Source organism: Benincasa hispida, chromosome 2, assembly GCF_009727055.1.
Source record: "Benincasa hispida cultivar B227 chromosome 2, ASM972705v1, whole genome shotgun sequence".
NCBI classification, from domain to species: Eukaryota; Viridiplantae; Streptophyta; class Magnoliopsida; order Cucurbitales; family Cucurbitaceae; genus Benincasa; species Benincasa hispida.
In genome coordinates, this window is record NC_052350.1 from 2,016,760 (window position 1) to 2,030,678 (window position 13,919).

At 34.0% G+C, this 13,919-nt stretch overlaps 2 protein-coding genes across 3 annotated transcripts; both read left to right on the forward strand.

Moving 5' to 3' along the window:
* The first annotated feature begins 370 nt into the window (after positions 1 to 370).
* LOC120071445 (probable protein phosphatase 2C 8) lies at positions 371 to 7,756 on the forward strand. 2 transcript variants are annotated; one of them, XM_039023738.1, is made up of 10 exons: positions 371 to 818; positions 1,156 to 1,264; positions 1,704 to 1,743; positions 1,856 to 1,900; positions 2,786 to 2,838; positions 3,460 to 3,621; positions 4,686 to 4,769; positions 5,101 to 5,190; positions 5,304 to 5,351; positions 7,275 to 7,756. In XM_039023738.1, exons 1-10 carry the CDS (start codon positions 505 to 507, stop codon positions 7,383 to 7,385), a joined length of 1,056 nt encoding a protein of 351 aa, XP_038879666.1. In that variant the 5' UTR covers positions 371 to 504; the 3' UTR covers positions 7,386 to 7,756. The 2 variants fall into 2 exon arrangements, with proteins under 2 accessions (XP_038879666.1, XP_038879667.1); XM_039023739.1 differs by lacking the exon at positions 1,856 to 1,900.
* Positions 7,757 to 9,680: 1,924 nt separating this feature from the next.
* LOC120071914 (WAT1-related protein At3g18200) lies at positions 9,681 to 12,498 on the forward strand. The gene is made up of 7 exons (XM_039024340.1): positions 9,681 to 9,874; positions 9,966 to 10,028; positions 10,116 to 10,232; positions 10,620 to 10,866; positions 11,537 to 11,695; positions 11,821 to 11,972; positions 12,072 to 12,498. The coding sequence occupies exons 1-7, from the start codon at positions 9,681 to 9,683 to the stop codon at positions 12,229 to 12,231; spliced, it is 1,092 nt and encodes a 363-aa protein (XP_038880268.1). The 3' UTR covers positions 12,232 to 12,498.
* Positions 12,499 to 13,919: the final 1,421 nt, after the last annotated feature.

The following is a 13,919-nucleotide window of genomic DNA, read 5'->3' on the forward strand; positions in this document are numbered from 1 at the left end:
GCATGGATCAATGACATCAGTTTTGGACTCAAATCAATTTTATATCTATAGATGATATTTGATTTAGAGGTTGTAGCGCTAAGTGATAGACTATCATAACAGTAATAGTCAATCAATTTTGGTAATTTATGAGATGAGGGAGAAAGAAGGAAGAGGAAAAAAAATCGATATCGTTTTAGCTTTTCAAATCTAAAAGTAGAGATAGTCGAACCATATGCCTCTTGATCGTAACACATAATATCTTGTTTTGGCATAATTTTTTTTTAAATCACAAGTACCCCTTTTTTTCTTTTCTTTCTTTTTCTTTTTTTTTTTTTTACAAAAATAAAATGAAATAAACAAAATAAGAAAAATAATAATAAAACGGCCTTCTTCGTCCCGGAAAGTCACCGTAACAAATGATATCACAATGGCTTCTTTTCCGGTGGGGATCCTGAGATAGGGCATTTTCTTCAGTACAGTAATTATCCACATCTCTTGAAACTATCTTTGTAGTACAATACAATGACCGATAGCGCTAAATCAATTCTCGAAGAGGAGACTTCGAAGCTCGAAACCAAGTCCAAGCGCAGCGCAGATGTCGAAGATGCTGATGTTGCTGTGAAGAAGTTTAAAACGGAAGCTGTAGCTGATGAAACTGGCGACTGTACCAGTAGAAACTTGGAAGCTAATGGTGATGAAGAACTTAAGGTCATCAGGAGGGGAGTCCAGTTTGAAATTGAAGCGAATGCGGCCGAGGATAAAGGGTCTAGGCATACAATGGAAGATGCCTGGGTTTTACTCTTGGATGCAAGCTTGGATTTTCCTGGGAAATTGAGGTTCTTAGTTGTTTGGGTTGTTTATTACGGTTCTATTGCATTTGTGTGTGCCCTTGTTGAGTTTATATTATATTATATGCTTCATGGGTATTATCTTGAATTGGCAATCTTTGAGTCTTCACGAGGCATATTTTCACCATCACCGGGTAGTATGATTTGGGTAATTGGTATTAGGACGATGTTGCTCCTGTTAAACAGTTGAGGGAATTGATTAAATCATGAAAATATTTATTGTTGGCTAAGGTAGTGTTAAGATGTGCTACTTATGAACTTCAGCGGTTTATTCTGACAGATTGTGAAGCAATAATTTCAATTAGTTCTTTGTTTTTGTGGTCAGATGTGCACATTTTGCTATCTATGATGGTCATGGGGGTCGGTTAGCTGCAGAGCACGCTCAAAAGCATTTGCATAAGAACGTTCTCTCGGCCGGGTTACCACGTGAGTTGGTGTGTTTTGCCTAGTCTGTTTTTCAGCATATTAGATTAGTACATCATCTAGAAACAAGGACCTCATGGGCTGAACCTGTTTTAAACTGTTCAGATTTGTTCATGCTGAATGGAGGATAGTGGCTAACTTCGTCCATCTAGAATGGATATTGGGGAATATAATTAACATATTGATTAATCTTGAACAGATACCATTTTTCCAGTATGACCTTAATTTAGCTGCAAAATAATTATACTACTCTGATAAATATCTCGAAAGGCACTTTGACTCACATGCTAGTATTGGTCATGGCCTTTTTATCAATCACTAATTTAAAGGCACTTTGACTCACATGTACATAGATGGTATTGAGATTTTTGTGTCATCTTTTCCTGATGCCCTGCATATTCGCATTTTCTGACTTCTTGCCTCTATTTTCATTTGTTCATGTCGATCCAGTTGGTGGATGTAAAAGCAACTAAAAAGGCAATACTTGATGGTATGAATGTTTTCTTTACCTCCCATCAATGACTTGGCATTTGTCGTATTTGCAACTTGATGTATTTAATTGCTTATATATATATATATATATATACATACATACATTGCAGGGTTCCGGAAAACGGATGAGTCTCTTCTTCAAGAAAGTTCTGCAGGTGCTTCTAATGTTTTAGTTATGATGGCTGGTTACTTTCATAATTATGTTTATACTATAAAAGAAAGCTTAGCTGTTCTATTTGTATCCATGGGAGTATAGAAGGGTTCAGTCTAATTGCCTGCTAGTAAATCATATATGAGCAATAATTTTTTGTCTTGTTTTGTTTTTTTTTTCTTAATGATAAGAAACAAAACTCATTGAGTAGGAAGATAAGATTACCCACCTCCGAGAAGGCAAGAAGTTTAAAAAAAAAAAAAAAAAAAAAAAACTACATTTCATTTGAATAACAAAAAGGTGTAGTTGAGAGAGGCCCCTCTTCAAGTCGAAGAGATTCCATTCACAATCTGATGAAAATTTTGTCTTTCTTATATTTAAGGAAAAAAAAAAGTTAAAGATTCAATGATCTTTTGATCACTAAAAAACATCTGTCTGTAAGTGTAGGCTAATTGTATACTGGCCGTGCTTCGCAAAGCACATGTCCATTGACTAGTCTACAAGACTTTTGGTTGATACGAAAACCACGGCCCGAAGGCAAAGGCACTTGCATCAGAAAATCAATTTTATTCTAAGCAATTATTTTGAAAAATAAAAAACACGCAGTTGCATTGCATTACTGTGATTCCAAGATTGAGATGAGTTCTAATCATATCCAAACTCATGGTCTTTAAATTGTTTCATCAGGCTGCTTAACGTTGATATTATGTTTTAAACTGCACTCTCGAAGAGATTACTCCGTCCCACCCCCACCCTATTCACAATAACTAACTCCAGTTCCCTCTTTATCAAAAAGTATCTCGTGGAGAGGAAATCTAGGTGCTTGAAGATTTCTTAGGCTATGGTTAAGAACCTTAATTACATTTTGTTGTTTGACAAATTGTTTCAGGGGGATGGCAGGATGGTGCTACTGCTGTTTGCGTTTGGGTCTTAGGTCAAACAGTAAGTTTACTGTTTTATTATTGACCTGCTGGAAATCTAAATATTTTGAAATGAAATCACGTCTTTGATTCAGATAGTTATTTTCAAGTTGAAAAGGGTAGATGGTATGTGTTAAGTTGGTTTGAACTTTGAGCTCTTTGAGTATATTTTTCAGAACAATTTTCCTTTGATGATTGTTACTACTTGGAGACTTTCTATGTAATCTATCATCTATGTTCTTCTTCTTAGGTTTATTTGGATACTTTCATTTTTCAATCAATTTTTATTTTCACATCATCGCAGTTTTTCCCCCTTCCTCACAGAAGAATTTGGTTAAAATAAGTTGATTCAATAAGGATGAAATTCAAGTTTTTAACAAGGACGAATTTGGACAATGCCATATATATAAGGGACCAATCTATATAGTGCCTAAATGGTTTACCAAACATAGGACTAATAGACACTTGTAATTTTCTTTTGAAGGGCACATTCTTTTGGAACTGCCATTTTTTAATGATCATATATGTTGCTGTCCTTTTTCTTTTAATGCACATGCAGCTTGCTTAAGTTATTGTTCTTTCTGTCTTTTATTGATTTCCCTGATTTTCAAGATAGTGTTTTTCTGACTAAGGAATTTTATAGGTTTTTGTTGCTAATATTGGTGATGCTAAAGCAGTTGTAGCCCGATCTTTGACTACTGATAAATCGACGAATAATCCTAATGGTGGAAGCTCTTTAAAGGCTATCGTTTTGACAAGGGAACATAAGGCAATCTACCCACAGGAGAGAGCTCGCATTCAAAAGGTAAGAACCTTTATTCTTTTAAAGAACAGACATTCAAAAGGTAAGAACTATGAAGGTGGATTATTTGTGTTACTAAAGAAAAGAACAAGAAAAGAAAAGAAGGCACTAGCTAGAAGGGTAACAGCAAGCAAGACATACGACAAGCAAATGATTTATGCTTCAATAGCATTATAATCTTTGTGTGGTCAATGAGAGATATCATCTGAAGATTCAGAACTATACCATACTAATAGATAGTTGGAGCGTTGTATGTGATATCTTATCATTTAAGTTTAAAGGATTCCTTTTATCAGAAATAGGAAAGGTTCAGGATGTCTCTTTCAACAATATATTCTATACATACATCTGTTGGATAGCTTAGCATATTTAGTGTTTCATTGGCTGGCAACAAAAAAGAGATTAAAAGATTGGAGTAAGGAATTTTTTTTCTATTGCCTCCTGCTCTTTGGCAAATTGCTACTTGGCTGATAAGCACCAAGAATCACACTCTTACATTCAAAATGATGATCATTGAAGGAGCAAATAGTCTCAAGTGAACTTTTTGGCATATGCACAGTCGATAATGATACTCTTCAACAAGGGGAAGAAATTTGCACTCGAGTAAAGAAATTCCTTTGTGATGCTTACTTACCTTCACTATGCTGTCTATGATATGTGATATCAGACATGCCTACTGCTGAGTCTTGTCTTTAACTAAATTAATGAATATAGTTTAAAAAATTGCATCTGTTGGACTTGGATCAATGTTTGGGTTCTCTCAAATGGACATTTTTAAGGTTTCGAGGTCCAATGGATCCATGGAAGGGGCATCCAGATCTCCTGTGGAACTTCGAAACAAAATAATTAGTATTAACTTAGCAGAAATCTGATGTGAATTTCAGATATTCTCATGAAAAAAAAGCCTTAATAAGATGTATGAATGTTTGATGTTATACAATTCTGGATATGTATGCAGCCTGGTTAGTGCATCACAGAATTGTTGCCGGCATTTATCATTGTACATCAAATTGCACTAGTCTTTGCCATCCTGATTAGAGCTAAAAAAAAAATATGAATTATTTCAGGCTGGTGGTGTTGTTGGTTCAAATGGTCGCTTGCAGGGTCGTCTTGAAGTTTCTCGGGCATTTGGAGATCGCCAATTCAAAAAGGTTTTAATGCATTGATACATACACCCTTATTGTCCATTAATTCCTGGTTTTAGTTGTTTATAGTTTAAAATCTCATGGCAAAGGTTAAGATGGATGAGAAACATAGCATCTTGAAAGAAATTATAACAAACTGAAATCTTTTAATTGACGACCTTTTTTCTGTGATAGACCCCAATCTGAGGTTGTCCATTTTCCCTTATGAGCTATAACCAAATGTTCTCTTTTAAGTTGCCTTTATGCTTTTAGCATTAAGGAAACTATAACCAAACATTCTCTGTTTGCCATTATTTTTTGAACTGAAATCTGAGCCACAACCACATACTACTTGCAGTTGGGTGTTATCGCAACTCCAGACGTTCATTCTTTTGAATTGACTGATAGGGAGCATTTTATCATTCTTGGATGTGATGGACTTTGGGGGGTTAGTTTGACTTTCAGTGCTATTGATTCTTTTGTTCCATCGTTCCTGTGATTGTTGTCATTTCCTTATCTCCTTTTCTCTCTCCTTCTTGATTTCCTTCAAAATTGTTTCAGGTTTTTGGACCAAGTGATGCCGTCGATTTTGTCCAGAAATTATTGAAGGTAGGGGCCATGTTTCTTTTCTCTTTTTTCTTTTCTTTCTTTTACCAAGAATCTTGCTGAGTGATAACTTCATGGTCATGAAGTACTCCATTTTATTGTTTACCCTTGCTTAGAGGAACCAATTTTCACATTAATCTTATCTTCAAACACAGTTTCCGTTATTCTAACAAATGATATTTGGTTGGCTATGTCAAAATAAAACTATTGGCGCAACTTTGGCATTCTTCTTTTTCTTACAAAATATATTTTGGCATCCGTTTATGGCTTAGGCTTAAATGAACATTAGGTTGAGTTGTTGCATAGATGAACTTTATTTATTGTTATTGGTTGTTTTCATTTATTTACTATTTCAGATGTCATATAACTTTAATGGGGAAACAGGAACTCTAGATAGAGGTTTTATTTTTTGTTTTTTCTATTTTTTAGATAAAGGACATGTGCGGTTGGTATTTTGTTTGAAGACATATTGTTTTTCTCCTTTATCTGAAAATTTTAAATGAGTAGTTGAAAACTTGAAATCCTTTTCCGAAAAGTTAACAATGAAGGTCACAATAAATGGAAGGGGCCCTATTAGCCAAAAGAGTTGATAAAAATAGAAAACCTCTTTAGTTGACTTGGATATCACAATAAGAATGTTCATCAAAATTCTTAGAGATTTTATCAAAGAAAAAAAAGAATGTTCATCAAAATTCTTAGAGAGAATACACGACCGAATGGTCCAAGGGTAAGCGCCATCAAAGGTCTGTTGGGTCGTTGAAATTGTAGAGATAACTGTATAATCAACCCAAATTTTGGGCCCAAAATGAAACATCCCACATTTTGAAACTTTAGTTTTTGGACCTTTTGCTTGCGTCATCCTCTGCAGAAATTAATATGACCTAATTATGTGTGCGTGATAGACTCGACTCTTGCTCCGCTACTATGGCATGACCCAAAAGAAAATAGAGAGAGTGAGGAGTGAAAAAAATTTGAACCCAAAGGAGCGTGAGAAGCAAGAGGAGCGAGAGCGAGAATGAGAACGAGAGAAAATAAAGAGTGAAAAACCTAACTCAAAGGAGCAAGAGGAGGGAGAGTAGCGACAGCGAAATCCTAATCTGCATGGACAATTGTCTGTTTTGGTAATTTCATGCTAATGATGTAAGGTCAAAAAATTTAAGTTTTAAAAAGTGGGGCATATTTCATTTTTTCCAAATTTTGGGTCATCAGTGCCCAAAACCCCAAAATTGTATCCTTAATAGTTATTTTGTTCATTCCAGCGAAATAAAGCTGATCATAGTCATCTGAAAGGTCCCCGTCTTGTCAAAGAGAAAAGAAAAGAATCCTTAGCCGTAGAAGCTTTGAACAAATATTTACTGCTTCGTTGGAGGGGAACACCAGCGAAAATTAGCAGGTTGAAGACAATTGTTCCATATGGACATCACAAAGGGATGAGTAAAAAAAATATGATTGATCGATTCCTCCCCTTTTGACAAAGAACTAAGATTGCAAGAGATGCAGACTTGGATTCTTTTATAATCTTATGCTCTGTGTTAATCTCGTGAGTGAAGAGTCTAAGAATTGAATCCAACTCTTTTCACGATCTTCCATCCAACCCTAAATTAGCTTAGCGATTCCTTTTGGATGCACGCAAGACATGTCTAGAATATGATGGAATCATCTTCAATCAAATTGCACACGTTCACTGTGTGTCAGTGACTGTGCGCATAAATAAATTTGAGTGTTATGTAGCTGCAGAACTTCCGTTGCTTTCAATTTTTACTCAGGTCATTTGTTAATTAAATTTTCATGAGAATCATGGTTTACGATGTCAACGTTGTATGTATTCTTCTGACTTTTGCATGAGGGGCCGACTATGGTAAGTTGTTTTGTCTTATTAAACACTCATGTTGATCAAGAATTACAAAATATATCCTTGTTGAACAGGACGGCTTGCCTGTAGCATCAATAAGTCGACGTCTTGTGAGGGAAGCAATTCGTGAGCGGCGCTGCAAAGATAACTGTACGGCAATCATCATCGTCTTCAAGCCCAAATGACAAGGAAAGAAATAATTCCGAGTCTTAGATTTCTGTGTTACTAATGCTGTATAAGCCAGCTCTCAAGATATCAACTTTTTTGCACAAGTGGGCTTAGCAAGTTTGAATTCCCTCGAGTTAAGAGACATGGAGAATTTGGAAACTGATGTGGAAACAGTAGTGTATAAATTTGTGTGCAACTTCAGTCTCAAGATTTTGTAAGATACTGATGTTATTACCTTCCAACAATATTGTGCAAGTAAAGATTTCTTAGTTGTTTGTATGTTGGTGGAATATGTATAAACACAACTATAGTGTTGATTTCATGCTTAGATATGTATTCTTATCTATGACAAACAATCAGGAGTAATGATTTCATGATTGGAACTCAATGATATCCATAACTCAAATCACTTCAAAGTAGGGACATCTAAATTGCAAATATTGAATTGAACTTGTGTACCTATTTTCCATGCTCTGTTTTAAGCTGTGATTGTCAGATTGTGCCTAAAGTTCATGGGCAGTTGAACCAATCGGGATGGCTGAGATTGTTATGAATAGTTTAAAGGGAATCTATTTTTTTTCCTGATTGTATAATGTAAATCAATCTCCTTTCCATTAACGTCACATTGTTCTTTCTCATATTATGTTGTGTTGATTTAAGTTGCATCATGGTGGAAGAATCTCATGATTGGAAAGGTAAATAATTGGTGGAGATTCGTCTGATTTGTATTGTTATAAAGAGATCTATGTGTCACTTACTTGTCATCACATGAATTTATTGTATGCATTTTTCTATTGTATTGTTTGATAATATATATATTCAAATAGATGGGCCATTGAGAACCACTCCTATTAATTAAAGGGACATAATTATATACATTTAAACGTCTAGTTTCATATACATGCATCATAATTAAAGATGGTTTTCATATTTTTCTATTATTTGGAAGAGAAGCAATAGGAACCGAGGGCTTTCTTAGAAAATTATTAGAAATAATTTTTTTCACTAACATTCTTTTTGGCTTATTGTTTTAATGACTCATCTCGGTGTATCTTAAATTAATTCTACGACCAAAACAAAAATTAAACTTCTTTAAATGGTATGTTCAAACTAACGATTTTTTAGACATTTTTGGTGGAATCTCAGTTAAGACGAAGATTGAGACTTAATATCGTAGATATTATTTGTGAAAGGTGGAACATTTTGAGTGCTATTTTTTACCACTTGATTTTCTTCTTCTTCCATGGATGAAAGAGTTAGGTGAGTCTAGTTTTGTTTTTTTTTTTTTTAATCAATTTTGAGAATTATATTAACACTAACCACAAGTTGAAATCGTCTTGGTTCAAGTGATTAGAATATTTTTCTTTTTATGAGTGGCACGTCCGAATTTTTTTGTACAATAGATTAAAATTAGAGGGGAAGAAATCTTTTAATGCACAGCAAAATTTGTAAAATTTTTCATCCTAAATTTCACTCTATGGTTTTCTCAGAGATTTACATATAAGAAAAATAGCAACGTATAAATTGTCCCAACAAAACAGGAAAGAAAGAAAATTGTTCCAACAATAAAGAAAGAAAAAAGAAAAGAAAAATTGTCCAATCAATAATCACAAGCACATGCCAATCCTTGGTTCTTCCCCTCATTTGATTCGTTCCACTAACAATAAACCAATTGATCAATTTTCTTCATTTTTTACAAGGATCATACACCAACATCATAATCAATATGGTTATCCTAGTTGCATAATTCAACTGCTATAATCACAATTATTGATAATATTACATCATGTATCCTTTTATAAATAAACTAATATTCCTGTCTAAACCAGCAATTAGATTGTTAAGCAGCCATAATTAGCTCATTATGATAATACGTATTAGGAGACAAGAGTCAATATTAAACATATATAAAGATAAAATAAGTAGTGGGATCTTGCTGCCAAGCCAAATGAAAACTGAGATCATCCTCTCTTTCATTATCTGGCTAACATGCTTAATGCCAATACTGTCTCCCCAACAAAATCCATTTCAAAAGTCAACATTCAGAGCCTTTTTTAAAAAAAAAAAAAAAAATTAAAATTGGGATGTTTCAATCACAGTTAGAACCTAAAATTCATGCAAAAGATTAATTTTTTTATGCAAATGGATATTGCCAATAATGAGCAGATTCATGATTGTGACAAGCCTTTGCATTTTGCCTCATTTTGGTAGTTGCCTAGTTTTCAATTATCAAATAGTATATATATAGGAAGTACTTTTGTTTAGTTTATTGTGACTGTTAAGGCAAAAGAGAGTGAAACAAACAAGCAAATATGGCAAAGGGAAATCTTGTCTCTGAGAAAATAATGCTCCTTCTTGGATTGGTTGCTTTGCAGTTGTGTTATGCAGGATTTCACATTGTGTCGAGAGTTGCTTTAAACATTGGTGTTAGTAAAGTCGTTTATCCGGTGTATCGAAATGCGATTGCCTTAGCTCTGTTGAGTCCTTTTGCTTATTTTCTAGAGAAGTAAGTTTGTAGATTTGTTGTATAAAGTTATTTGATGTGATAGTTTATCCTTTCATCTGTGTTGAAGGTGGTTTTATTGGTATTTTCTCAGGAATGAAAGGCCACCTCTTACTTTCTCTTTGCTGTTTCAGTTCTTCCTTCTAGCTTTATTGGGGTAAGAGATCAAAAAGAGCTTTCCATTTCTTTTGATTTTTGTTTCCTTTTTTATCTTATAAAATGTATGGAACTTGCCTTGTTTCAGGATTACTGCCAATCAAGGATTTTATCTCTTGGGGCTAAACTATGCATCTCCAACTTTTGCTTCTGCAATGCAAAACTCAGTTCCTGCAATTACCTTTGTGATGGCTTCTGTTCTGAGGTACAAATAATGTTGTGAAATCGAAAAATAAAGATAAATAGAAAAAGGTAAACAATAGAGAATTGACACATAGATTTACGTGATTCACTAATAGATTAACTATGTGCACGGGCAGAGAGGGAGAACAGTTTTATTGTTAGAGAAAAAAAAATAAGATTTTAGATTAAGAGGCACCTCTAAGGTTATAGAGTTTAAGTTACACACTCCTTTAAATCTTAGGGTCAAAATCCTTGTAGTTGATCATTTGGAACACCAGATAACCGATTCAAGGCATTCCAACATACACTACAGTTCTAGCCTGTAATGGCATTTTCTTTTCTGTAAGTGAAGTGTTCAGTTTCTTCAACGATCTAATGTCTTTTGTTTCAAACTTCCTGTCTATTTCAGGCTTGAGCAAGTCAACTTCAGAAGGAGAGATGGTTTGGCAAAGATTTTGGGAACCATTGGAAGTGTTGGAGGTGCAACTGTGATCACTCTCTATAGAGGCCCTCCACTTCTCCACAACAACTACCTAACTCAAGGAAGTAGCATCTTAGAGATGGATGACCCTTCAATTAAAGTGCAGAACTGGAGATGGGGTTGTATTTACCTGTTAGGCCACTGCCTTTCTTGGGCTGGTTGGATGGTTTTTCAGGTCATATTCATTTTCCTTCCCATAACCATATCCATATTACATTTTTACAGTGTCCAAAAGCCTCATAGATTTACAACTAAAAGATAATTTATTATCCCCTGGTTTAAGACCTTTTAGGTAGAGTTCAGAAGTAAAGTCAAAGCTTCATATCAGATCAGAGTTGGGAAACATCACAGATTTGTAACTAAAAAGACAATATTTGCATTGGTTTAAGATGATTTAGGTAGAGTTCAAAGGTAAATGTACATGAATGTTAATTCATGTTAGATGATATAATATTGAATTTACCTTCACCCATCAATTTAAATTCTTGGGTTAATCGGTGATTTAACATGGTACGTTATTTCCTCAATTAATATTGATTTCCACTTGTTGGGTCTTCTACATTTTTCAAGTCCACGTGTGAGAGGAGTGTTAGATGATATAATATTAAATTTTCCTTCACCCATCAGCTTAAACTTTTGGGCAATCAGTGATTTAACATGGTATTAGAGCAGTTGGTCTAGGAGTTAATATTGATTTCCACTTGTTGGGTCCTCTAACTATTTCAAACCCATGAGTGAGGGGAGCATTAGATGATCAAAAATTAAATTTACCTTTACCCATCAAAGTTTAAGTTTTTAAGTCAATCGATCAGTCCAAAACTGAGAATTTTCATCACTTTTTGCAGGCTTCTCTATTGAAAAAGTATCCAGCAAAACTAACAATAACTTCATACACATGCTTCTTTGGACTGATCCAATTCCTAGTCATAGCTGGCTTTGTGGAAACAGATTATCAATACTGGAAAATCCAATCTGCTGAAGAACTCTTCACAATCATATATGCTGTAAAAACTCACTCTCCAAACTCTGAACTCTTCCATTAATTTCAATTCATTGGTTTCCATTATAAAACCATATGAAAACAAACAATCTCCCAACTGACCTAAGTTTGTTCCTTTGACTTTTGTAGGGTGTTGTAGCTTCTGGCATTGTCTTCTCTCTCCAAACATGGTGCATCCACAAAAGTGATCCTGTCTTTGTTGCTGTCTTTCAGCCTCTCCAAACTTTCCTAGTAGCCATCATGGCGTTTCTCATCCTCGGCGATCGGTTATTCTCCGGCGGGTAAAATCAACTACTCGAGAAATGAAAACACAACAAAAAGAAAGACCTTTTTTCTATAGACATTATATGAAGACTAATCCATTTTTTCTCATGATTCAGGGTTATTGGTGCTGTTCTTATAACACTTGGGCTTTACTCAGTTCTGTGGGGGAAAAGTAAAGAAAAGGAATTAGAAGAAGAAGACAAGTGTTTGAAACATCCCCTTTTGGATACCCAAAAAGGGGATAAAGAAGACAATGTTGTTTCAGACATACCATGAAAATGTAATGTAATTTCATGATATTTGAAAAATCTATACATATTTTACTAGAAAGAGTGTTGTGAAGAAGTGGCTGATCCTACGAGATGAAGGATGTTTGTTGTCTTGTTAGAGATAAAAAGGCCAGAATTTTTAACTTGTAAAACAAACTGTTTTCTGTTTTGTTTTTCTTTTTCTTTTTTTCAAACAAGAAACTGGGAAATGTTGTTTGTATCAATCTTAAAGCATACTGAATTGTGAAGTACTTTTTTATCTTGATTTTTCTTTCTTCTTTCTTTTTCATTTTGTTTTATTATTATTTAAAAGCGAGTAAAGAGCCCTTTTTAAATTTCAAAAATCAAATAGACACCAAGTTCAAATTCCAGAGACTAAAAATACACTAACTTCAAACTTAAAAAAATTAAAAGTACATTTTTCCTCATCTTTTGTTGAATACCCTTTTTTTTTAAAAAAAAAAAATAATAAGTTTTCACTCAATTTCTTCTAACTCATATAATGACATATATGCAAATAAATCAGTTAAATAAAAACTCAAAGTTTGAAGGATACATGCATAGTGATTATACTAATCTCACATATTGTTATTAAAATGAACATAGTTCAACTGATACAATACTTATATTATTAACTTTGAAATCAGTGGTTCGATTCTTTTTTTTTTTTCCACACATTGTTGAATCTCTCGAATTTCTTCCAAATTTGATTTTACCCTTTTGTAATCTCCAACGTCACTTATTGTCGAACTATAAAAAGGTGAAAACTATTATTTTGGTCTCTAATCTTAACTTTCATTCAATTACAGTTCATATACTTTCAAATATTTACATACACGTGTAATTTCAATAGATCTTTAAACTACTCCTCGTTATTAATTTGAAGTAACATTTTATAGAACTTGATATAATAATAATCATTTGCATGCAAGAAAGGACGTCATGTTAATATGTTTTTAAAACTTAATAAGCAAAAGTCGGTAAAAACTCAACTTATTTGGAAAAATTTAACCATAAACTAATGTAACAGAAAGAACCGAGACAAGAGTTTAGTAGTAAGCTTATCTGATAATTTTTCTTTCTGTTTTGTTTGTTGTAACCACCAGCTTACCATGAGCTTCTTTCTTTTGTAAATGAAAACCTGTATAAAAGGGAAGAAAATGAGAGTGAGTGATAGAGTTCGTTTTTCTATAAAAATCAAAAGAAGAAGCAATAAGAAGTATACTCTCCCTTTTGCACAGTGGATGTAGGCTCTTAGTCGAACCACTTAAATCTCCTTGTGTTCTCTCTTTTTCCTCTTCCCTGGCTCTCTTCCTGTTCATCTTTGCATCCTCTTTCCATTTCTGACTTCATACAAGTGTATCATTGTAAACCCCAAACTCTAGGTTTCCTAGATAAGCATGTTTTGCCAAAGGAATATTATATTAAATATTTGATAAGTGGATATCCATGTTTATTTACAGGAGTGATGGAGGAAGGGAAGGAAAAACAAATTAAATGAAGGAGCTCACTAAATGATTTTGGCTGGAGGCACTAAGTGCGGGGTGATGTGGCAGTTTAATCATTCAATTTGGGAGGCAGTAGGAAGAATAAAAAGAAACAGAATTTCAAAAGCTTGGTTTCGGCAATTGGCATGAGCAAATTAAGTGAAATCAGTACCATTTGAAAGCTGGGAGAATCTAGTTTTCGAGGTTG

Excerpts from the sequence above, each read along its gene's own strand:
- LOC120071445 (XM_039023738.1), top strand. The coding sequence starts at position 505 with ATGACCGATAGCGCTAAATCAATTCTCGAAGAGGAGACTTCGAAGCTC. Across the intron at positions 2,839-3,459 it reads TTTGGGTCTTAGGTCAAACA|GTTTTTGTTGCTAATATTGG; the intron begins GTAAGTTTACTG and ends GGAATTTTATAG. Across the intron at positions 3,622-4,685 it reads AGAGAGCTCGCATTCAAAAG|GCTGGTGGTGTTGTTGGTTC; the intron begins GTAAGAACCTTT and ends GAATTATTTCAG.
- LOC120071914 (XM_039024340.1), top strand. The coding sequence starts at position 9,681 with ATGGCAAAGGGAAATCTTGTCTCTGAGAAAATAATGCTCCTTCTTGGA. Across the intron at positions 10,867-11,536 it reads CTGGTTGGATGGTTTTTCAG|GCTTCTCTATTGAAAAAGTA; the intron begins GTCATATTCATT and ends CACTTTTTGCAG. Across the intron at positions 11,973-12,071 it reads GATCGGTTATTCTCCGGCGG|GGTTATTGGTGCTGTTCTTA; the intron begins GTAAAATCAACT and ends CTCATGATTCAG.